Source organism: Aotus nancymaae, unplaced genomic scaffold, assembly GCF_030222135.1.
Source record: "Aotus nancymaae isolate 86718 unplaced genomic scaffold, 86718_ANA_hifiasm-v0.15.2.pri h1tg000067l, whole genome shotgun sequence".
NCBI classification, from domain to species: domain Eukaryota; kingdom Metazoa; phylum Chordata; class Mammalia; order Primates; family Aotidae; genus Aotus; species Aotus nancymaae.
The window spans coordinates 18,345,528-18,371,561 of NW_026988482.1; the positions used below are offsets into that span (position 1 = coordinate 18,345,528).

General features: G+C 37.8%; 1 protein-coding gene across 1 annotated transcript in view; it reads left to right on the plus strand.

The window, feature by feature from the left end:
• The window catches only part of SNRK (SNF related kinase), a 70,208-nt gene that overhangs the window by 33,929 nt on the left and 10,245 nt on the right, over window positions 1–26,034 (plus strand). The window contains exons 4-5 of the mRNA XM_012470712.2: window positions 20,920–21,061; window positions 25,732–25,944. Coding sequence (XP_012326135.1) covers window positions 20,920–21,061; window positions 25,732–25,944 — 355 coding nt within the window. The remainder of the gene's footprint in view (window positions 1–20,919; window positions 21,062–25,731; window positions 25,945–26,034) is intronic.

Consider the following 26,034-nt stretch of genomic DNA (forward strand, 5'->3'; position numbering starts at 1 on the left):
CATCTAACCAAAAAAAAATTAGATAGAAATTAAAGAAGCCCTAAATAAATGGAGAGATATATGTTCCTGAATTGGAATACAACATAGTATAGATGCCAGTCTTCCCCAAATAGACCTATAGGTTTAACATAATTTCTATCAAAATTCTGCAAGGGTTTTATAGACATAGACAGCATTATTCTAAAATTTGTATGGAAAGGCAAAGAACCTAGAATAACTAAAACAATTATGAAAAGAGTAACAGAGAAATCACTACTGCAAACACTCTGGAAAATAGTTTGACAGTTTCTTATAAAACTAAATATGCTCTTAGCATATAATCCTGCAATTGCATTCCTGGGTGTCTATCCCAGAGAAATGAATACCTGCATTCACAAAAATCTGTACATGGATGTTCATAGTAGTTTTATTTATAATAGCCTTGAACTTGAAATAGTCCAGGTGTTATCCTTCAACACGTTAATTGTCATACTGTGGTGTATTCATACCATGGAATACTCTACAGCAATAAAAAGGAATAAACTATTGATAACTTGGATGGATCTCAAGGGGCAAAATCACTCAACTCAGTTTATATGGTATTTAGTTCCATTTATAAAATTCTCTTAAGATAACAAAACCATAAAAATGGACAATAGATTGGTAGCAGAATTAGAGAAGGTGGTGGGTGGTGTACATGTAAGATAGCATGAAGGAGCCTTATCCATAGAAATGGAGCACACGCCTTTCATAACCCAGCTGCCACATGAAATGTCATGTACTCTGAAAGGTACTTTATACATCTATAATGTCACACTTGTCATATAACACCAGAAGGAAAAAATGAAAATCTTTTCCTAAGCTTCCTGAAATTTCATACACCTGTAAGTAACAAATATTTCAGAAATCACAATTAAAAATTGATCTGGCATAAACCCTCTGTAAATAAAAAGACTTTATTTAGAATTAGTAAAGATTCTTGAGCATGAAATGTTTATGGGAGGCAGTCTATACGTACCATATAGGTGGGTCTTTCAGTCATTTAAAAGTGTTTTAGAGGCCTGAGAAATATGATAGAAATCATTTATGTGTTTTTGATTTTCCTGACAGCATTTTTAGCTGTGGTGCTTATTGTTCTCACTGTGCTATAAGTCTCAGATCAAATGAAATAGATGCTGATACTATTTTGAAATGTATAATTTATTCTACTGTAATCGTAGTAGGGTAAGATTTAAACTGGTGGCTCTCAGTGGTCACCATCCATCAGTTTCACCTGGGGCAGATTTTTAAAAATACCTATATTGCCTGGGCCCCACTCCCAGAGATTGTGATTCAGATTGACTTGGTTTAAGCTCACATTCAGAAGCTTCCATAGGATTCTAATATGCATCCAGCCTTGTCTACTGCTGATTTTAACTTATAGAATCAAATATTTTTAGATAGTAGTGGAAGAAGATATTTTCAACGTTTTAAATTCTTATGTTCTTTAAAAATTGTTTTTAACTTCTTTAAGTTTAAAGAGTAAATGGGACTATTTCTTTTTTTTTTTTTTTTTTGAGACGGAGTCTCGCTCTTGTTACCCAGGCTGGAGTGCAATGGCGCGATCTCGGCTCACCGCAACCTCCGCCTCCTGGGTTCAGGCAATTCTCCTGCCTCAGCCTCCTGTATTTCTTTTTTGATGTTGATAATTGGAGTTTATTTTTTTTTCTTCTCTTCCTCCCATTTTTAATCACATTCTCTGCTCATGTAGGGATAAGTGAAAACCACATTTTAGACCCCTTGGAAATTTTTTCTGATGTGTGTCCTCGGAACCAGTGTCTGGAACTTCAAGCTAGACCCCCTTGGGGACTCCTCTGCATTGACTGCTTGTCCTTTCCTGTCCTTTGAGGACCCTGGAGGAGACTCCCGCCTGCTTCCTTTCCACTGCCATCCCCTGGAGCTTCTGATTAGGGCCCCTGGTCCTCTGCAAGTCAGATTGCCTCACTGCCTCATTCCAACTCATTTTCTTGGGTACACAGCACCTTTGCAGTTTGCTAAGGGCTCTTAGTGCTTTTAACTAGAAAGGGATTTTTTGTTTGTTTGTTTTAAATGGGCCCTTAGTGCCTCCTGTTCACTTCCTCTAAAATCCTGTGTAGAGAGACAAAGGTGTGCACAATTGATCATTGTAAGTTATAGTACCTGAACAAAAACCAAATTTAATATTTATATAAATTTCAAAGCAGAACTCTGGCACTGAGTCTGGGTATTTTGTCTGAGTGTGCTAATGGGGCTGACTGGCATGAGTGTGTGTATTTTAGAAAGACAACAAGAGAAAGGAGGGATTTTCAGAGGCAGGTTTTCTTTCGTTTCTTCTACCACAGTTCTCTGATGTGGAAAGTTCCAGGTGAGAGGAGGATCTGAGGTTTGGGCAAGAGTAAGTTGAGCATTGCAGTGGGGAGCAGCTGTAAGGAAAGAATTCTTGGGTCAGCAGACTGAGGTGGCAGTTTCAGGTAACCCCCACTCATAAGGAAAACAGTGTTTTACTCTTTGTACAATTTAAGTTGGACCATGTCATTCCTCTGCTGAAGATGTATTTAGAGACCTTCCATTTCACTCTGAATCAAAACCAGCATCCTCACCTTGGCCAACACAGCCCAAAAGATTGGCATCCCATTTATTCCCAGACTTCCCTCTCACTACCTTCCCAGTTGCTCTCTTAGCTCTAGCCATGCCACCTCCTTGCTGTTAGGCACACTCCAGGCCCGGTCCTGCCCCAGGGCCATCTACTTCCTCTGCCGCGACCACTCTTGCCCCCATGTCACCCCTCAATAAGGCCTCAGCTTCCTCTCCAGAGGTGTAGGGCCCCAGCACTGCCTATTCTCCTTCACCACTTCACTTGCATCTCTGGGCTCTGTTACCTCCATTTGTGAAGTGGGATTCATAGTTCCTGCCTTTAGGATTGTTGAGGGGATTAGATGAATGAATACATGTAAAGTACTTAGCATAACACCAGACACAAAATTAGCCTTCAGTCATCGGATGTTACTGTCTCAGTGCTGCTGCTTTGGGAAATTTCACAGGATGCTTTATGTTTCTATGGCATTGCTGCTGTGGTCCCAGAGAGACCCTTAACATTAGATCCTGGCCTCATTTTCCTTTCCTGCCTCCTTTTCAATGTGGGAGGAAGAGCAGCTGAAGTGCCCTTGTTCCCTTTGTAAATTTGTCCTCAGGGGAATTTCTGAAATGTTGGCTGCCGTGGGAAAATGGGGAGGAAGGGCAGGCCTAGGACCTTTGCTCTTGTGTTTTTCTCATATGTTGTTTTTAGTTGTATTTAGCTTTCAGAGTATTAGGTTATTTATATTTAGGGAATAGGTTAACTTCTAAAGTAGGGATTTTTCTTTTTTAAAATGTTAGATAAAGAAATGAAAGTCTTGGTGTTTATTTGATAGCAGCTTAGTTTCTTAAAATTTCAGAAGGGCTTTCAAACCACTCAAAACAGTAGCTATTAGTACAGAAATACATATGGAAACTGAAACAACTTACATTCACCTTAGGTCATAACATAGGAAACCTTTAGGGAGTTTAAAATATTAAATTTTCTTTTTTTTTTATTTTTAAAGCTTTTTGAGGTAAGAAATGCATGCCTGTTGAAGAAGAAAGATAAGTTTGCAAAACAAAAAATCAGCAGTTAGAGCAAACATAATAAATTTGGAATCCTGTTATTTGCATTACATATTGAGGAACAGACTGAACTCTAAAAGTTATTTTAGTGTTTTAAAATATACTAAAGAATCAAGCCAGGCATGGTGGCTCATACCTTTAATCCCAGCACTTTGGGAGGCCGAGGCGGGTGGATCACATGAAGCCAGGAGTTCAAGATCAGCCTGGCCAACCAGATGAAACCCCGTCTCTACTAAAAATACAAAAATTAGCCGGCAGTGGTGGTGTGTGCCTGTACTGCCAGCTACTCGGGAGGCTGAGGCAGGAGAATCGCTTGAACCTGGGAGGCAGAGGTTGCAGTGAGCTGAGATCCTGCCACTGCACTCCAGCCTGGGCGACAAAGCAAGAATCTGTCTCAAAAAAATAAAGAATCAGCTTGTTTGTTTACACTCAGGCTGCTATGCTTGATCACTTTCTTGTGCTCACTGAGAGGGGCCATGTGAGACTAGTTAGTGACTGGTCTCAGTTCCTGGGGAATCCCTGTCCTAGCACATCAAGAAGTTGCATGTGTGGTGTTGATCTATTAGCCTTCTAGAAGGGTAATAAATTATTTCCATTGTATAAACAGTGCCTAATTTGATATTTTTAAATTTTAATTTAGAATTATTTTAAACTCTGAAACCCAATTAAAAAAAGTGTAGGTTTTCAGCATTTGTAGTACTATGTCTGGTGAGTAGGAAAACAAGACCTTTTAGAGTGAGACCCTCTTTATAGAGATACCTAAATCTTGGCACCTGGGATGCAGCCAGGCACAGAATAGGCATACTGTTTTGCTGGATAAAAATAAAAGAGGGGCTGTGGATGGCTAAAAAAGGAAGATGGTGAAGTTGGGGGAGCATATGCCCTGACTGTCCTTTCTCTTTGGAATTGGATGGGGCGATGCCAAGTCTGCCTCACTCCAGATGGCTCACTTGTCCCCCTTGCTCAATAGTAAGATCCTTGAGAGAGATCCTTGAGAGAGGGGACTGTGTGTTTGTTTATATTTTGTCAGTGTCCTATCACCTGGCAAACATGACAAGCTCTTAATGTTTATTTAGATTAATAAACGTTACAGAAATGAACCAAGGAAATGAAGATTAATATTAATTGTGGTCACCCTCTGTGGTTCTTCCTGATCTCTTTGCTCATGTCGTAATTCCTTTCCCTTGCCTTGTATATGTCATATTTAATGAGTCCTACACTCTTAGAGGACCCAATGAAAGCTGTGGTTCCTGTCTTCAGAAAGATACAAACATACGTTTGGGGTTGGTTTCAGAGGTGTTTATTGACTACTATGAAGCCCTTTCTTGGATCTGATCTTGCAAGTTTATGAGGTTGAGTGAAAAGTGGACCTATAACTATTTGGATAAACACAAACAGTTTTGAAATAAACTTTGGAACATAAAATACAAGTGTAAAATAGTGTTCTTATTTTTGTACCTTTGGATACTTCATTTGTTCATTGTTGTTTTATATGCTAGATCTCCCATTTTCTCTGTTGTTGTAAATTTCATAGGTATGACTTGAGTAGGAGATTGCAATGGAAAATTGGAGATAAGGTTATAGACGGGGCTGTTTCCAGAGGAGACACCAAGTCATTGGGTACCATATTCTTTTTATTTCCTGAAGTCAAATAGACTTGTAGATGTTTGGTGTATTTTATATGATTTTCTTAAAAACCCATTTTGTAGTATTAACAGAGTTTGTATGTATCAACTCTTCACTGACATTTGGAGGCCCTTGTTAGAGTTTAAAAGAGACTTAACATGGATTGGGAGCTCCAGTAGATGGAAGGAAGCCCCTCAGATGGTGTGACTGTGATTCATCACCGTGTTCCAGGTTGTGATTCTCAGTTTTGTATTCAGTAGTGATTAGTTTCCAGAGGACTGAAACTGGTTTAACGAAGTGTCTTGTATACACACTAATGTATATACTAGAATACAAATCAGTTGATTTATAGTGAGACATATTAAATACTTGTCAACAGCAAGCTTGTATTCTTGTATCAGAGTAGCTGGGGGTTTTTTTTTCCCCAAGTTTTACCTATTTTCAGTGTTTTAATAAGATATTTTACCAAAAAAAGCCTGTTTTATTAGTGTATAACATAAGTTGATTAGGTTTGATCATTTTTAGGAACATTCATGATCCATTGAAACTCCTGAGGTCATACTTTAAGATTCTTATGTGGATTTTTGCTTTAGTTCTAGAAAGGGCTCTTCATGACTTTGAATTTTAGCTCATGTATTCCTGTTACTCCCAAAGCTTTACAAACATAGTTTTTTCAAGTTTTTTTTTTTTTTTTAAGTTATAGCAGAATTTTCATTTGGCTGAAACCCATTATGTTCCACCTGGAGGCAAAAGATTCCCTTGTTTTAGATTAGTTCTAGTTTTGTACTCAGTTATCAGTTTGTGAGATGAGGTACCTTGCTCTCTATCCCATAGAAGGCTGTATTATCAATATCAGTAAACAACTTGATAAGAATTTCTTGGATTTACCATCTAGCTTCAGTTTCAAAATGAGTTTATTAATAAGTAGAGTCAAGAATAGAGAACTTGAGTGTCCCCTGCCTTTATAACCTTGGACTCTTCCAGCTGTTGTCGGGGAATAAATGGAGCAGCTTTTCATATGATAGGAGGCTTTCCAAAATTGTTTTTATGTTACTTTATGTAAGATAAATGATCTTCAGAATCCTTAGCTATCAATGAATCTTATCAGTTAGAGGACTGTTTATCACTTACCAGTTTTTGAGTTGTCCTAAACACATCAGACCACCAGGAAGCAAGCAAATAAAGACTCCTGGTAGATGAAATGGACTGTCCTGTATTTTGCTTGTCCTGTATTTTGCTTGTAGTTAATTTTATGTAAAATTCTAGCAAGTTCAGTAAATTTGTATTTCCAACTGTCAGCTGATAGGTAACATAGGGACCTCCTAAAGTCACGTGCCCTGATTGATAGCAGCAGGATGAGAAAGAATCATGAAATTATAATCGAAAACAAAACACACGGAGTGGACCTCTCCTTCCCACCAGGAGTCCAAGTGTTTAACAGTGCTATGGGTACTTCTGGAGGTAAGGCGAGGCACCTGCTTGCCATGGAAGCAGCTCTAAAAGGAGAATTTTTGATGGAAGATAAGATGGAGGCATCTTTTAAAGCCAGGTGTTTGTTACTTTCTGTAGGAGTGAATGAACAGAGGTGAATTTTGGCAAGGCCCAGGACACAAAGTGCAGTGATGCTGTCTCACGTATAGATTGTCCCTTCATTGCCAACCTTCTAGATTTCATTATGATGACATCTCAGCACCAGCACAGTGCCTGGTAAATAGTGCTGCTGCACATTTATTGAATATACATATCAGTGTCTGCTTTGTGGCTTTTTGGCTTAGAGACTGATGCCCCCACGGGCACCTCTCTGTATCTTAGCATGGTTATTCAGTTGGTCATTTTGAGTGGTACAGAAAAAAGAACAGGGTCTACTAATTTTAAATTCCTCCATTATTAGACAACATAAGAGGAATTATCAGTAAATTGACTGGAAAAATTCAACATTTGGAGAAGAAATGATTGATTCCTACATATATCATATGTCAAAATAAATTCCAGATGAATGATTTGTAGATGAATACTTAATAAAATAGCGAATATTTATATGATCTTGGCCTTTCTAAGCAAGAGTCATAAGGAAAAGAGTAATAGCTTTGATTACAGTTTATGGATGTACACATATTTGAAACAATTATAATGCAAACAAATTGAGGCAATATTTGTAATATAGGAAATGGTTACTATGCTTAATGTAGAAAAGAGTTCTTACAAATCAATGACAAACTCCACTATAGACAAATGAAAAGAGAACTTTTTAAATAAGTTATATAACTAGCCAGTAGAAGAAGAAAAAGTTTAACCTTGCAAATAATTAGAGTATTCAGGACTTAGTAGAAAGGCTACAGTGATAAAGACTGTATTGGCAAAGGGTAGATGGGTAGATCAGTAAAATAGAATACAAGTCCATAAATAAACCTACACATATGTGGCCAGTTGATTTTCAGCAAAGGTGCTAAAGCAATTCAATGGAGAAGGGGCAGTTTTTCAGCAATTCTGTGGCAACAGTTGGATGTCCATATGCAATAAAATGAACCTTGGTCAGTACCTCATGTCATTTGTAAAAACTCAATCTGTGTCATAGACCTAAATATAAAGTGTAAAACTATAAAATTTCTAGAAGAAAATATAGGGGATCTTTGCAACCCTAGCTTAGGCAAAGATATTTTGATACACTACCAAGAGCATAATCCAAAAAAGAAAAATCTGGTAAACTGGATTTTTATCAAAATTACTTCCTGCTCCTTGAAAGATGCCATTAAGCCACAGACTAGAAGATACTTGCAAATCATGTATCTGATAAAGAGCTTGTTTACAGAATATATATATATATATATTTTTAAAAACTCTCAAAGTTCAGTAACGAATTAAAAGGCAGCCCAATTTTAAAATGGGCAAAAAATTTTTATACTAATAATGGACCAAAAAAGACATAACGTGGCAGATAAGCACATGTAGATGTTCCACACTATTAGTTATTACAGAAATACAAGTTAAAACCACACCTATTAGAATAGCTAAAATTTTAAAAACTGACAGTACCAAGAGCTGGCAAGGGTGCAAATTGAGCAGCTGAAATGCCCATACATTTCTGGTAGGAATGTAAAGTCGTATAACCAGTTAGAAAAGTCACTTGGCAGTTTCCTAAAAAGATAAACATACACTTATCCAACAGTGACCTGGCATACTCACTCCTAGGCATTTGCCCAAGAGAAATGAGAATTTATGTTTACACAAAAGCCTGTACACATGTTTTTCATGACTTTATTCATAACTGTCCCAAATTGAAATACATTATGGAACATCTACACGATGGAATACTGCTCAGCAGTGAAAAATGGTGACCTGTTGATGTGTACAGCAACATGAGTGAATCTCAAAAGCATTATTGAAAAAAACCAGATTGCAAGGACTGCATACTCTGTGACTTCATTTCTAGGTAAAACTTACAAGGACATAGAACAGCTGTGGTTGTCAGGGGCTGGGCTTGGGGAGAGGTTGACTATAAAGAGGCACAAAGGAAGTTTTGGGGTAATACAGCTGCTGTACATCTTTTTAAAATATATTTTCTTGCACATTAGGTTCTGGGGTACATGTGCAAAACATGCAGGATTGTTATATAGGTACATACATGGCAATGTGGTTTGCTGCCTCCATCCCCCGTCACCTATACCTGGCATTTCTCCCTATGTATCCTTCCCCAACCTCCCTACCCCGTGCTGTCCCTCCCCTATTCCCCCACAACAGATCCCAGTGTGTGATGCTCCCCTCCCCATGTCCATGTGTTCTCATTGTTCAGCACCCGCCTATGAGTGAGAACATGCAGTGTTTTATTTTCTGTTCCTGTGTCAGTTTGCTGAGAATGATGGTTTCCAGCTTCATCCATGCCCCTACAAAGGACACGAACTCATCATTTTTTATGGCTGCGTAGTATTCCATGGTATATATATGCCACAATTTCCTTGTCCAGTCTATCATTGATGGGCATTTGGGTTGGTTCCAGGTCTTTGCTATTGTAAACAGTGCTGCAGTGAACATACATGTGCATGTGTCTTTATAATAGAATGATTTATAATCCTTTGGGTATATACCCAGCAATGAGATTGCTGGGTCAAATGGAATTTCTATTTCTAGGTCCTTCAGGAATCACCACACTGTCTTCCAAAACGGTTGAACTAATTTACACTCCCACCAACAGTGTAAAAGTGTTCCTATTTCTCCACATCCTCTCCAGCATCTGTTGTCTTCAGATTTTTTCATGATTGCCATTCTAACTGGTGTGAGGTGGTATCTCAATGTGATTTTGATTTGCATTTCTCTACTGACCAATGATGAAGAGCATTTTATCATGTTTGTTGGCCTCATAAATGTCTTCTTTTGAAACGTGTCTCTTCATGTCCTTCGCCCACTTTTGGATTGGTTTGTTTGTTTTTTTCTTGTAAATCTGTTTTAGTTCTTTGTAGATTCTGGATATTAGCCCTTTGTCAGATGAGTAGATTGCAAAAATTTTTTCCCATTCTGTTGGTTGCCGGTTCACACTAATGATTGTTTTTCTTTTGCTGTACAGAAGCTCTGGAGTTTAATTAGGTCCCATTTGTCTGTTTTGGCTTTTGTTGCCAATGCTTTTGGTGTTTTAGTCATTAAGTCCTTGCCTATGCCTATGTCCTGAATGGTTTTGCCTAGGTTTTCTTCTAGGGTTTTATGGTGTTAGGTCTTATGTTTAAGTCTTTAATCCATCTGGAGTTAATTTTCGTGTAAGGTGTCAGAAAGGGGTCCAATTTCTGCTTTCTGCACATGGCTAGCCAGTTTTCCCAACACCATTTATTAAACAGAGAATCCTTTCCCCATTGCTTGTTTTTGTCAGGTTTGTTAAAGATCAGATGGTTTTAGATGTGTGGTGTTGCTTACAGGGCCTCTGTTCTGTTCTGTTGGTCTATTTCTCTGTTTTGGTACCAGTACCATGCTGTGTTGATTACTGTAGCCTTGTAGTATAGTTTGAAGTCAGGTAGGGTGATGCCTCAGCTTTGTTATTTTTGCTTAGAATTATCTTGGCTATGCAGGCTCTCTTTTGGTTCCATATGAAGTTTAAGGTGTTTTTTTCCAGTTCTGTGAAGAGGGCCATAGGTAGCTTGATGGGGATAGTGTTGAATGTATAAATTACTCTGGGCAGTATGGCCATTTTCGTGAAATTGATTCTTCCTAACCATGAGCATAGAGTGTTTTTCTGTCTATTTGTGTCCTCTCTTCCTTCATTGAGCAGTGGTTTGTAGTTCTCCTTGAAGAGGTCCTTTACATCCTTTGTTAGTTGTATTCCTAGGTATTTTATTCTCTTTGTAGCAATTGTGAAGCAGTTCGTTCTTGATTTGGCTCTCTTTAAGTCTGTTATTGGTGTATAAGATTGCTTGTGATTTCTGTACATTGATTTTGTATCCTGAGCCTTTGCCGAAGTTGCTTGTCAGTTTCAGGAGATTTTGGGCTGAGATGATGGGGTCTTCTAAATATACATCATGTCGTCTGCAAATAGAGACAATTGACTTCCTCTTTTCCTAATTGAATACCCTTTATTTCTTTTTCTTGCCTGATTGCTCTGGCTAGAACTTCCAATACTATATTGAATAGGAGTGGTGAGAGAGGGCATCTTTGTCTAGTACCAGATTTCAAAGGGAATGCTTCCAGTTTTTGCCCTGCCCATTCTGTATGATACTGGCTGTATCATAAATAGCTTTTATTATTTGAGATACATTCTGTCAATACCTAGTTTATTGAGAGTTTTTAGCATAAAGGCCTGTATCATAAATAGCTTTTATTATTTTGAGATACATTCTGTCAATACCTAGTTTATTGAGAGTTTTTAGCATAAAAGACTGTTGAGTTTTGTCGAAGTCCTTCTCTGCATCTATTGAGATAATCATGTGGTTTTTGTCTTTGGTTCTGTTTGTGTGGTGGATTACATTTATAGACTTGGTATGTTGAACCAGCCTTGCATCCCCAGGATGAAGCCTACTTGATCGTAATGGATAAACTTTTTGATGTGCTGTTGCAATTGGTTTGCCAGTATTTTATTGAAGATTTTTGCATCTATGTTCATCATGGATATTGGCCTGAAGTTTTCTTTTTTTGTTGAGTCTCTGCCGGGGTTTGGCATCAGGATGATGTTGGTCTCATAAAATGATTTAGGAAGGAGTCCCTCTTTCTGGATGGTTTGGAATAGTTTCAGAAGGAGTGGTACCAGCTCCTCTTTGTATGTCTGGTAGAATTCGGCCATGAACCCATCTGGACCTGGGCTTTTTTTAGTTGGTAGGATTAATTGCTGTCTCAACTTTAGCCCTTGTTATTGGTCTATTCAGAGTTTTGACTTCTTCCTGGTTTAGGCTTAGGAGGGTGCAAGTGTCTAGGACTTTATCCATTTCTTCCAGGTTTACTGGTTTACGTGCATAGAGTTGTTTGTAGTAATCTTTGATGGTAGTTTGTCTTTCTATGGAATTGGTGGTGATATCCCCTTTATTGTTTTTTATTGCATCTATTTGATTCTTCTCTCTTTTCTTTTTTATTAATCTGGCTAGTGGTCTGTTTTGTTGATCTTTTCAAAAAACCAGCTCCTGGATTTATTGATTTTTTTTGAATGCTTTTTTGTGTCTTTATCTCCTTCAGTTCTGCTTTGATCTTAGTTATTTCTTGTCTTCTGCTAGCTTTTGAGTTTTTTTGATCTTACTCCTTTCAATTTTGATGATAGGGTGTCAATTTTAGATCTTTCCTTGCTTCTCATGTGGGCATTTATTGCTATAAATTTTCATCTAGACTGCTTTAAATGTATCCCAGAGATTCTGGTACGTTGTGTCTTTGTTCTCATTGGTTTCAAAGAACATCTTGATTTCTGCCTTCATTTCATTGTTTATCCAGTCAACATTCAAGAGCCAGTTGTTCAGTTTCCATGAAATCGTGCAGGTCTGAGTTAGTTTCTCAGTTCTGAGTTCTAATTTGATTGCACTGTGGTCTGAGAGACCCTTTGTTATGATTTCTGTTCTTTTGCATTTGCTGAGTGGTGGTTTACTTCCAATTATATGGTTAATTTTAGAGCAGGAGTGATGTAGTGCTGAGAAGAATGTATATTCTGTGGATTTGGGGTGGAGAGTTCTGTATATGTCCATTACATTTGCTTGGTCCAGATCTGAGTTCAAGTCCTGGACATCCTTGTTTTCTGTCTCGTTGATCTGTCTAATATTGACAGTGGAGTGTTAAAGTCTCCCACTATTATTGTGTGGGAGTCTAAGTCTCTTTGTAGGTCATTAAGACATTGCTTTATGTATCTTGGTGCTCCTGTATTGGGTGCATATATATTTAGGATCATTAGCTCTTCTTATTGCATTGATCCTTTTACCATTATGTAATGTCCTTCTTTGTCTCTTTTGATTTTTGTTGGTTTAAAGTCTGTTTTATCAGAGACTAGGATTGCAACTCCTGCAAACCTTGTGGTTTTGTTTATAGACCTATAGTTAGAACTGCCTCAGTAATTGTGATCTGCCTTAGTAATGGCAGACTGCCTCTGTAATGGCAGACTGCCTCGGTAATGGCTTACTGCCTTGGTAATGGTGGACTGCCTCAGTAATGGCAGATTTCCTCAGTAATGGTGGACTACCTTGGTCATGGTGGACTGCCTCAGTAATGGCGGACGCCCTTCCCCCAGCAGAGCTGGACTGTCCGGGGTCCAGTGGTGCTTGCTGTGAAACTCAATCCAGAGAGTTTCAGATTGCTGGTCTTTGTGGGGGTGGGACCTGCCAATCAGATCAGAATGTTTCAGTCCCTTTTTTTCAGTTGAATGGGCGGCTCTGTCTCCCAGGTGTTCCAGGCACTAGTTGAATCGGCCACGTAGCTTTGTGTGAGTTTTTATGTGGAGACCCACAGTGCTGGCTGAAACAGCTATGCTGGAAACTCGTGGTGCTTTTCGGCCCAGGAATCCCCTGGTCTGTGGGCAGCAATAACACGTTTGGAAATGCGGTCTTCGCTCACCCTCTGCATTGTTCTCACTGGGAACTGCACTCCAGAGCTGTTCCTGTTTGGCCATCTTGGACCACCTGCTCTACATCTTGATTGTGGTAGTGGTTACATGACTGCATTTGTCAGAACTTGGAGAAGTGCACCCTAAAAATGGTGAATTTTGTTGTATATAAATTATACCTTAAAGAAATTAGGGAAAAAATAATCAGGTGAGTATACATTAAAAGAGATTTTTATAATTTTATCTAATAGGCTAATAGTAAGGATTACCTATGGTGGTGGTGAGTATGGGGCCTCCCACAGGCTGCTAATAGATATTACTTGCATTAAATATGCACTACTTTCATAATCTGAAAAAAGTATTAAATGTTAATTTGAAAAACAGGAAATGTATGGTTATATTTGAGAGAACTTTTCTAAAATTTTAATATGAAGGAGCAGTCTGAAAGTTATAATCCTACATCAAATCAACCAGGTTGTGTATTTATTGTAATTCCTAGAAAGATAATACTGATTTTTTTGATATGGGAAAATAAGTTGCATACATTTTAAAACCACAGGTCTAATTTAGGTGTTGTGCATGGAGAAGTAGCCAAAACAAACATTTCAAGAGCTAATATTTTGAATTTTGAAATTTATTATATTAAATTTGTTATTTAAAGTTTATTTTTATTTATCCTCAAATGAGAAAGTTTCCTGGCAAGCTTAAACATTTTAGAGAAACCAGCATAATGTATATTCTGTAAAAGGACATACCTTGCTTGACTTTTATCCCAGTGCCCAGAGAGCTTTGTTTCATTAAACTTTTTTTGCTTTTTGAAAGAGAACCCATTTTCTTAACCTGCCATTTGTGTTGATTTTTATCAACTGGTATTTTAATAGCTTGTATATTCATCTTACGTTAGCACACCTCAGCCTCATGCAAAAGACTGTGTTTTTCATGGACACAGGGAGGGGAACATCACACACAAGGGTATGTTGCAGGGCGGGGGGCCAGGGGAGGGACAGTGGGAGGCAGGGAGGTTGGGGAGGGATAACACTGGGAGAAATGGCTGATGTAGGTGACAGGGAGATGGAGACAGCAAACCATCATGGCATGTGTGTACCTATGCAACAATCCTGCAGGATCTGCACATGTACCCCAAGACTTAAAGTACAACTAAAAAAAAAAAAAAAAAGACTGTATTTTTAACATCACCCAACACCAAAATACCCCATTAGCTATCAAACTCAAACATTTAGTTGGTACACACTCCAAATTTATAAAATGCTAACCCATGTATTTCTCTAATCTAGTTGCATTTGACTGACTAGACAAATAGAATTGGACATTTTTAGGTGTGGTACTAAATTTAAATGTTTCTACTTTGTAGTTCGAAGTTAGGCATGTAAGCCTAAAATTGCATTGCATTTGTCATAATCTTGTGGGAAATTTGAAATGTGAAATCACTGCTTGAAACTAAATTTAAAAAGTCACTCTGTATCCCTGGTGAAGCAGTTCTCCAGTGAAGCAGTTCTCCAATGGGTGCTCCCTTAGATGAATATCCATATTGAAACTCAGCTAAGCAACCACCAGAGGATTTGAACCAGGTCTTGCTGAAGCTTTAGTCCAGGCATGCTATTTTCATTAGGTCATGCGGAAAGAAGTTGTCCAAGTCTGATGTTTTCGCCATCTTATCTTTCCCTTTTCATTTGCAAAGTAGTCTTTCTGACTGGTACCAGTATCAGGTTTGTAAAGTGATTTATGAAGGAATGCTGAGTTGGAAGGATGTCTGCTGCTTGTCTGGTTTAGATTGTGTGAATGTGTGCAGTCTCACAATATGTGATTGATAACACTTTGACTTCTTGAACTTTTTCTGTTTTACTTGAAAAAACAAATTTGCACAGGGCCTTAAACAGCTGACTAAAGTAAACTGCAGTTTATTGTCAATGATTTATCCTACCACAGTCTGCACTGGGCATTTCTTAGTTTCTCTTTCCTCTTAGCTTTTTTTTTTTTGGTAGGATTGGGAATAACCAGCACCTTCCTCTCTAACCTAAAACTCTGCTTCAGCTGCCTTTTGAGGGGCCCCCCACAATATTTGCAGAACTCTTTCCAACTTCAGGTTTTCATTCAGCAAACTTCTGTTGAGCAGGCCCTAGCTAAGTGTAGACTAGGGCCTGCTCAACAGAAGGCCCTATTCTGCACTCAAGGAGCTCCAAGTAATGGAGGGAAATAGAGTATCTGTAATCACAGCCCATTGTGATGATGCTCAAATTGTTAGGTAGGCCAGGTTTCCAAGTTGGAGGGCAGTGTGGGGAGACCTTGGGGAAGATGAGGATCATCAGTGGGGGCATTGGGGGATTTTAAGCATGTGATAGAATTGGCAGTGCCTCCTTGATCTGGAAGTCAGAGGACCCTCAGAGTAGGGATTCTGGCATGTCTCCTAAGTTTGCATTGTACCAACCAGGGTAGATGGGGACAAATAAATTTAGGGGAAAAAAATGATAAGCTTAGATTTAGCAGCATTGATTTTTGAAGCCCCCAAGAGACATTTAGATGAATTAAGGTCTGGGAAAGGAGTGTTTTAAAGTAGGTATCAGATGATGACATTCATTCTTTTTAAAGGAAAAAACATTTCCCTGTTAAATAATAAAGCCTTGCTTCTAACTAGAGTATTGATAAAACTAGAAATACTAGACATATCAGAAAATAGGTCTTAAAAACTTGTCCAAATTCTTCATTCCTTTTCTGCTTCTTTCTTATGCTCTTCAAATGACCTGACAGTTCTCTACTTTCGGAATGCTTTCTTAGTCATGTTCCTTAAAACTAACCACTGATCTTGTTTGGAACAAGAAAGAATCTTTAGTAACCAGAGCTCTACATGATTTTGAATGCAGACAAGTAGTTCTTCTGTGTAAACAGGAATTCAGATGGATAAGCATGGGCAATTAGGTTTCTGAGTGTCCTACAAAAAACAAAGGTTCTAGGTTTTATTATAGACCTCCTGGGACCTACACACTTCTGAAACAATACTTGCTATTCTAAGAAAGCACTGCCTTCTACATCAGTATTAGGTCATATGTCAGTGGCTTGTGACCCTAGTTGGAACTGAAAAGTGATTGCATAAATCCTGGCAGCTGTAAGTGGTATTGTAAAAGGTGCCCCTATTTTATCTGCTGGTTTTAGAACATTCTAGTTCTGTTGCTTTTTTCATGACTTACGGCTATACTGATAAAAGGAAACAAATGGAGGTTTCTACTTAAAACCCTTCTTCTGGTCTTCCCAGTTTTATTATTTTTGAATCCTCCCCTTTTGCTGTATAGATAATTCACTTTAGAAATGACTTTTTAGGAAACCTCTCAGTGGTCTTGAAGTCCCTCCCCACCCTGTTGGCATTGGCTTTTCCTCAAATGAATGATTTGCATGTTCTTTTATTCTGTTTTGTTTTCATTTTCATCTTTTATTAGCCCACCTAAAATGAACTTTTTAATATAAACTCCACACAACCCTAGAAATAGCATAATTCAATTATATTATTATATATAGACCTGCTGAGTGTTAGCCAGATAAGATTTCAGTGCTCATTTCTGTGACCTTATTTCCAGCTAGCTTGAAGGCGGCCAGTAAGGGGGACTAGTAACTCCCATCCTTTATATCATCAAAAACTTCATTATCTCTCCACACCTTCCACAGTTCCATAAGTTGGGTTTTTTTTCTTTTTCTTTTTTAAACCAAGCCAATTACATTTATTAAATATTTTCTTTTTTCATTTTTATTAACCAAGTGCCATAGCTGGGTCTGAAACAAAACATACACTTCAGATAGTAGTATCAATATGAAATAATATGAAATATTACAGATATTTCATATTATTAGTATCAATATGAAATTTGTTTCAGATGGTTGATGTTTGTTAACCCGTGGATCTTGAATATGAATAGGCAATTCCATTAACATTTTTCAGAAATGAAAATAGCGTAAGGTCCCCTCTATGTTTCACTCCCTTACACCCCCATCCCCTATTTACGGTTTCAGTGGTCCCTTGCAGTCTTAGGATCTCAATCTGAGAATGTGATCTATACCTTAGGGGTTTGTAGTTTTATTAACATGTTTTATTTTCTTATGGAAAAAGATAATTTAAAATATGGTTTTCTTTTCCTTTTTTTTTTAAAACAGATGGGATCTGGCCATGTTGCCCAGGCTAGAGTACAGTGGCTATTCACAGATATGTGGTTTAGCACACTGTGGCTTCAAATTCCTGGGTTCAAGTGATCCTCCCACCTCAGTCTCCCTGGTAGCTGGGACTGTAGGCATGCACAACTGTGTTCTGCTTAAAATGAATGTTATAGTAAGACAGGTACCACTTCCCATCCCCATTTGTGGGGGAATGTGGTGGATAATTTTTGTTGATGCCATTCTTTGTCCTATAATACTGGATGTCTAGTTCTGGGGACCCAAGATCCTGAATCATCACCTTTCTTTTAAACCTGAATTAGCAAGAATAAGAAGCTTTCCCTGTTTCTTCTCTCTCCCATCTCAAACTGTGTTGGCCTTGTGCCTCCTTGAACTTACCTATTGTCTGTTTCCCACATCTGTTTCACTGGAGCATCCCTACTGGCGTGGGAGGATTGTAAGGGCAAGGACATCTCTAATTCATCTCTGTCTGCTATGACTAGAACAGTGCCTGCCACAGAGGAAGCAGGGCGGGGCAGCAGCAGCCACCTTTGAGTGTTTTCTCTGTGCTGAATTCTTAGCATGGATTCTGTTTTAATTCATTTAATGCCTACAGCAGCTTTACAAGGAAGTGGATTACTATTAGTACTCACATTTTAAAGATGGGGAACACATTTTAAAATGATTTGGTTAAAGTCATAGCACTCTGTTTAGTGGCCTGTTTGTATCTCTTTCCTTTGGTGCTTGGGATGAAAAAGTAAAATAATTCAAAGACAAAAGTAAAGTAAGAAGAAAAATAATAAGTATTGAAAATAAATATATGGAATAAATGGACCCTTGAATAATCACATTGTCTCAGTAGGAGAGTCATTTGCCCTCTCTGAAACTTAGTTAACCCCGCTGTTCTTTTCTAGTTTAAATGCTTCAAATTATGTCATTTAGCTTAGCCAACTACTTGACATAGAATTGTGTTTCTAAGTTTTTCAACCTTTTGGCATTTCTATATTTAGAAGTCATTTCAGCCCTAACTGGAAACTGTGGGACTGTGTATTTATGCTACTTTTCTTTTTTATTCTTCTAATCATGTATCACATCATAACAAGCAGTGTGTGTTAAGGTGATTGGACAAATCATCCTGAAGAGAAAATTTCCAAATAATTGGACTTCTTGTTGTTTGTGAGGCAAATCTTTAACAGAAAAAGAAAGTTTTCTGTAGTCAAATAAGAATGTTGGGTAATTGTTCATTGCTCTTTATATTATTCATTATATTTTTAAAACATTATTTTGAATAATTGCTTTCTCAGATAACCATTATTAGCATGGACAAGAGGTAAAACACCAAACAAGTTTATGTACAGTTATAGTATGAGATAATAGAAGAAATAATGTAGTTAAACTCATTTTATAAAAGTTGATATTTTATAGGACTTATATGGAAAGATACAAATTTGTTGTATTTCGGATATATATGTATTAGTGGTTAGGCGTGTTTATAAGTAGTCACATTAAATATTGTCAATATTTGAACAATAGTAGAATAAGTTTTTAGCTACCTGGATTTTTACTGTTTATGTATTTTCTTTGTAAGCCATTTAAAATCACTCCTTTCTTTGCTATGGGGGGATAGCCAAGTATATATTATTTTTTAAAACTTGGTAGGTTTTTCTTTTTTTATAATGGACATAGTTGGAAAGGTGGGATTTACTGTGAATTTCTAGAACATAACTCTTTGTAAATGAAGGACATATATAATAAAGGGAGAATAATTGTAATTGCTACTTGTTCACAGTGGTGGGTTGGGAGTTGGGGCAAGTGACCTAAAATAGCAGATTCAAGTGGTACAAAGAGGAAGATTTAAGTTAAACATCAACTGTATAAATTTCCTTTAAAAATCTTACTAAGGTACTACTAGGACTGGGGTTGTAAATTATTTTCAATAGCTATTTAAAGAATAGATATGACTAGTCACCACTAATAAGATTGTTTGGTTTTTGAATGGGGATTGCCCTCTGGATTCCAAAGTCAAGGCAAAGAAGTGACAGTGAGTGGAGTGGACTCCTGAGTCAGTTTGCCGTCCTGGGTGATAGGTCAGATAATGCATGTATTCAAAAAGCAATGTCAGACCTCTTAGGGATACTGCAAAGCCAAGGGTTTAAAAGACTGAATGATCCTTAGGTCTCTTTCATCTTCATTTATGTAAATGTTTAATTTCACCATATTTTTTTCATGTTTCCTTAATTTCCATCAGAGTATCCTTAGTAAAATTTATTGTACATATAAAAAAATCACATTTTGTGTAAGTTTTGGGTTTCTGCCTTTGTTGCCAATCTTTGTGTAGTTTGAACCAAGAAAAAGATATTTTATTAAGTTTTAATTCTCTTGGAAAATAACATGGAACCTACATTATTTTGGGTGTTTTAAGTTTAAATGGAAACAGCAGAGTGTTAACAGATGTGATGACAAAGGCCATGTGACCCGCCCTTCCATTCTCTTTTAAGCCGTTTGTCGTTTAGAATGCTTCTTGAATTGGTTTCTTATTATGTGAATGTTTATATTATCATGTCTGTTCTTTAGTTTCTGGAATGAATGAATGATTCGTGATGCCCTTCCTAAGTCCTTTTCATCTTAAAAATTTGTTTTTGTCTGAACAGAAGATCATTTTTCTGTATGATTGATAGGTTTGCTTTTTATTTAATGATGAAAGAGGTAAGGAGTTGTTTGTTACTGTGAGAATTGGTCTAATGCTAAAGTTGGGAGGTCCTTAGACATCGGCTAGGCTAGTCTTACCATTGGTACAGAAATGCCTTATGCAGAATTTTGGACAGATATTTGCCTTGCCTTTGCTGGAATACTTTTAGTGATGGGTAACTCACTACCTCTTCCAGTATTGTAATGGCTCCGTGGAGTAGTACCCATTATTAAGTGGAAGTGTGCCTCCTGGTTACTTATACTTTTGGTCCTAGTTTCATCCTCTGGAGTAATACGTAACCAGTCTTTTTCCTGATTGACTATATTGATGGCCATGTTTCTTTCTTCCCTGAGCTTTAATTTTCTTGTCTATAAAATGACCATGAGTTACATCACCTGGTTACCTCACTAGCATTAAAGGGTAAAGAACAACTTGGGATAATTGTGACCTTAGGCAAAATTCTTTTCAGGCCTCGGAGTATTAATATCTTAGTTTTATTTCAAGCAATGTGTTGTCTGTTGGCTTGAGCACCTGGATAGGTACTTTCAGTTGATGTTACTGCTGTTAACAAAGGCATTAATTTATCTTTATTGAACATGCACTGACCATTCACTATGTACTAGCACTTGCTATAAAAACAGTGGGGAAGACAGACATCTTCCCTGCCATAGTGGGGCTTCTTTTCCTTCATGGATGTTTGTACTTTGAGATATAAATGCTTTTGACTGCTCAAGATAAAATAATTTTGTTAGCCCACTTTTACTCTTAATGTTTTTGGTTTTCTAATTAGTCCAATATTTAAAAGTATGTCTTTGATTTATAGATATTTGGAGTCTGGGAGTGATCCTTTTCATGTTGGTGTGTGGGCAGCCACCCTTTCAAGAAGCCAATGACAGTGAAACACTGACAATGATCATGGATTGCAAATATACAGTACCATCCCATGTGTCAAAAGAGTGTAAAGAGTAAGTAAAAAAAAAAAAAGTATGTGGAAACCTTAAGGACTCAGATTAAAGCCAGAAGTTTTTAATTCCATTAATATGTCAAGAAAATTTGAGAGGACTTCAAAGATTCAAGCATCTGGGTTCATTTTAAGTTTTGAATTTAATATTTCTGCTGTTAAGAGTGTTTGGTGGGGAGATTAGCCCCCAGATATGATCTGAAATTTAATATTAGAATACAAAATGTATTCATCTATTTCTTATTCAAGAAATCTATTACCTGCCTCTTCAACCTCCAGGAGTGGTGGTTATTTCATTTGAAATGAAGAAATACCATGGGAACTACCTTTCTATGCATGAGCGAAAAACAAGACCACCTGGAATTGTTTTAAGTTGCAGAGAAGAGTTAGGGGCATTTTCTTTCCTGAATAGACTATCAACACACTATTTTAGGATTTACATACTATGTCTCATAATTTTGTTCACACACACCTCCTGCCAGTTAACTAAAGAACTTTGTTGGTTTATGTGACTATGGGAAGCCAGCAACAAAAAGTATACTCAGGTTGATTATTTGGAATTTAAAGTAGTACATAGTACTATGATATCTGTAGTGACAAATATAGTAATGGAATAGAACTGTTGGAAGTTCAATATTTCATTGGTATTGTTAGTGACATTTTTTAACAAGCTCAGTTTAGCTTATAGCCACTATTTAAAGGACTTTGCTGTAGAAACAGTTTTCAGTTTCTCCTCTCAACTCATAAGAAGGAAATCTGATTACTTGAGGAATTTTTTCTCTAAATGGAGCTCCATCTCAGGTGGATGTTTAAGAACTTAGGTATTCAAACTCTGGATTCAAATATTGACTTCTCCCTTTACTAATGATGTCAGAGTGATAGAACCTACCATATAGGGTTACTGTGAAAATTAAATGAATTAATATGTGTAAAGCTCTTAGCTCGGTCATTAGCACATAGGAAACTGAATATTGATGATGATTATTTTATGATGTTACTGTTACTATTCTGTACTCCAGGAAGCTGGGCAGTTGTCTGTGGGCATATGTTGTCAGTATGTTGGATGTTTGTAATTCATGTTGTAATTCAAGGAATACTTCCACAGCGTCTATGGAAAAGAAAAGCTTATTTTTATACTGATATATATCATTCAAATAAGTATATAATGGATATGTAATAAAATGAGTACCTATGTATGCATTATCTAGCTTAATAGAACAGTTCCTAGTATCTTAGTAGCTGGGTCTCCCTCCTAGAAGGATTTTTTTTTTTTTTTGAGACAAAGTGTCGCTCTGTTGCCCGGGTTGAAGGGCAGTGGCTCACGTGATCTTGGCCCACCGCAACTTTCACCTCTTGGGTTCAAGCATTTCTCCTGCCTCAGCCTCTCGAGTAAGTGGGATTACAGGTGCATGCCACCACACCCGACTAATTTTTGTATTTTTATTAGAGATGGGATTTCACTGTGTTGGTCAGGCTGCTCTCGAACTCCTGACCTTGTGATCCACCCACCTCAGCCTCCTAAAGTGCTGGGATTACAGGCGTGAGCCACTGTGCCAGGCCCCAGTAATTATTTAAAATAATCAGCTGGGTGCAGTGGCTCACGGCTGTAATCCCAGCACTTTGGGGCACAAAAGGTAAAAAGAAAAAAAAAGACTGAAGTAGGACAAACATAAAACATATAAAAAGATGGCATAAATAAATCTACAATCTATCAGTGACTACAATAAATGTAAATGGAATAAACTCTCCATTAAAACACAGAAATGATCAGATGGGATTAAAGAAAAACTCAGCTCCAGCTGGTTGTAAAAAGATGTATTTAAAACCAGAACAATGGAAAGTTTAAAGTTAAAAAAGAAAAACTATATAGCACACAAATGGTAACCAAAAGACTGGTGTGGCTAAAATTAGACAACATAGACTGATTTTTTTTTTTAACAGAGTCTTGCTCTATCACCAGGCTGGAGTGCAGTGGTGCAATCTCAGCTCACTGCAACCTCCACCTCTTGGGTTCAAGCAGTTTTCTTGCTCAGCCTCCCGAGTAGTTAGGACTATAGGCATGCACCACCACACCCAACTAATTTTTGTGGAATGGAGGATTCCTTTTCTCTTTTCCTCCTCTCCACCCCTCTCCTCTTTCCTCCTCTCCTCTCTCCTCCCCTCCCCTCCCTTCTCTCTTCCTTCCTTCTTCCCTCCCCTCCCTTCACCCTCCCTTTCCTCCCTTCTCCCTCCCTTCCTTCCTCCATTTCCTCCCTACCTTCTACCCTCCTTCCCCTTACTCCCTCCCTCCATCCTCCCTCCCTCCCTCCTTCCTTCCCTCCCTCTCTTTCTTTTCTTAGACAGGGCGTTGCTTTGTTGCTCAGGCTAGAATACAGTGGTAAAGTCATACATAGCTCACTGCAGCCTCCAGCTCCTGGGCTCAAGTAACTGTCCTGCCTCAGCCTCCTGAGTAGCTAGGACTATAGGTGAGTGTCACCATGCCTGGCTAATTTTTAAACTTTTTGTAGAGACTGAGTCTCACTATGTTATCCAGGCTGTTCTTGAACTCCTGGTCTCAAGAGATCCTCTAGCCTCTGCCTCTCAAAGTGCTGGGATTATAGGCATGAGCCACCACGCCCTGCCAAGGTTTTTCTTTTTCCCTTCATTTGACTATCATACGGCTTCTCACTATGTTGCCCAGGCTGGTCTGAGACTCCTGGGCTCAAGCAGTCCTCCTGGCTCAGCCTTCCAATGTGCTGCGATGACAGGCATGAGCCACTGCACCCTAATTCTTTATTCTCTTTTTGAACAACACAAAATCTTTAGAATATTTTAACTACCATCCAGTATTTTAATAACTTTTTCAAATGCCACAAAGTAGATATGATTATCATTCTACACAGTTAAAAACTGCTTATGTTTACCCAGATGCTTGACAGAAACTGTTTACCCTTCCAAGTGGAATCATACCATTCTGTCAAAATTAAATTCTTTAGAATTTGTTTTGACGAGCATGTGTTGGTGATAAACTCTGTTATTTGGAAGGCCTTTATGTTACATATGCTCCTAAAAGACAGTTTCACTGAGTATAGAATTCTAGGTTGATAGTTATTTTCTCTCAGCTCATGGAAGATATTATTCCACTGTCTTCTGGCGTCTGTTACTGCTGTTGAGAAGTCAGCTGTCCGTGTTATTATCATGTTGTCACCGCATAGGTGTTCTGTCTTCACTTAGGCTGCTTTAAGATTTTCTGTTTATTGTGTTTAGGATATGTTAGACTTAGTGGTTCAGGATTTGTGCTCTTTGATGGATTTGGAAAATTCTCAGCCATTATCTTTTCAAATACAGTTTCTTCCTCATTTTGTCATTTCCCTCTGTAATTATGATTAAGTGTATGTTAGGTATTTTCACACTGTCTTCCTCTTTTACCACCTGTTTTATATTTACTATCTCAGTCTGCTGATATAGTTATTTCCTTAATTTTATCTTTCATTATTCTCTGTGTCTAATTTTTAAAATTGTTTCTTGATTTTGTTTTGTAGTTACAATGATTATTTTTCATTTTTAGAAGCCCTAGTTTTTTCTCAAAACTGCCTAGTAATTTTTTGTATAGTGGTTTTGTTTATAGTATATAGTATCATCTTTAGTTTCCTGGTTATATTATTTTCAAGCTTCTCTTTCATGTCTTAAACATATTTAACACAGTTACATTCGTGTCTGAAAATTTCAGTATCTAAATTATTTGCATTCTGATTTTGCTTATATTTCCTAGGTCTTGCTGTTGGTACCTTGTTTCTTTTATGTTTTTGACTGATATTCTTTGTAATATTATTTGAGGAATCATTTGAGGCTTGTTTTAAGTTACATTCCTACAAGAAGGATTTGTATATTTATCTCCTTACTAGTTGCCCAGGAGTGCTTCCAGCTGAAACCACTGTAAAGTAACTTCTCTGTGTGTACCACAGAGATATCATTAGTTTGGAACACAGACTTATAGTTAGAAGTTCTGAGTCATTTCTCGTTTTTCATTTACCCTCACACCAGAGCTGGAGTCCCAGGTCTTTGCAAGGGCTCTAGTTGTACTATCTACTAGGGCTTACACGTTGTATTCTGTTATGTGCACCCAACATAGCCTGTAAAGCTGGAGGAGAAACAGGCCAAAGGCCAGCTTTGTTATTCACTTCTTAAGGGTTCTGATTTTACTTCATTTTTAGTTGCTGAGTGTTATTTATTCTGCCAACATGGTGCCTTTAAATAAAATGTTTTCCTAAAAATATATTACATGGTGTTTTAGTTGTTTTCATCAGAAGCATCATTCATTTTTTTCTGAAACAGAAGTGGGCTTGTATACTCTATTCTGTATGTCATTGCTGATTATTGAATTTGATTCTAGTATGTCAGTAAGCCAGCAGTTAATTCAAGAACAGATGTTGATACCTATAGTTAAATCTAGATGGTAGGGGGCTCTTATTTGTGCATTTGGCTTATCAGTATACCTGGAAGTTATGATTTTTTATTTTGTGACTACAGTGGCACTCAATCTCTGTTATTCCCCTCTGCTCCACTGCCACCACTAGTACACCTAATTTAATTGATGGTATAGGTATAGAAAATCATTTTTATTAATAAAATGATCCACCATTGCTAATCCTTGCAAGCAGTTTGCTTTAACAGTGGACTTACCTTCCTTTCCAGCCTGATCACACGGATGCTACAGAGAGATCCCAAGAAAAGGGCTTCTTTAGAAGAGATTGAAAATCATCCTTGGCTTCAGGGAGTGGACCCTTCACCAGCCACAAAGTATAACATTCCCCTCGTGTCATACAAAAATCTCTCAGAAGAGGAGCACAACAGCATCATTCAGCGCATGGTGCTTGGGGACATAGCGGATCGAGACGCCATTGTAGAGTACGTCAATGTCCAGCAGTACAGAGGGCCACAGGTTTAGGATTCTTGGAATGAGCTCTCTCTACTTAACACAGCCTTTCGACACCTGTG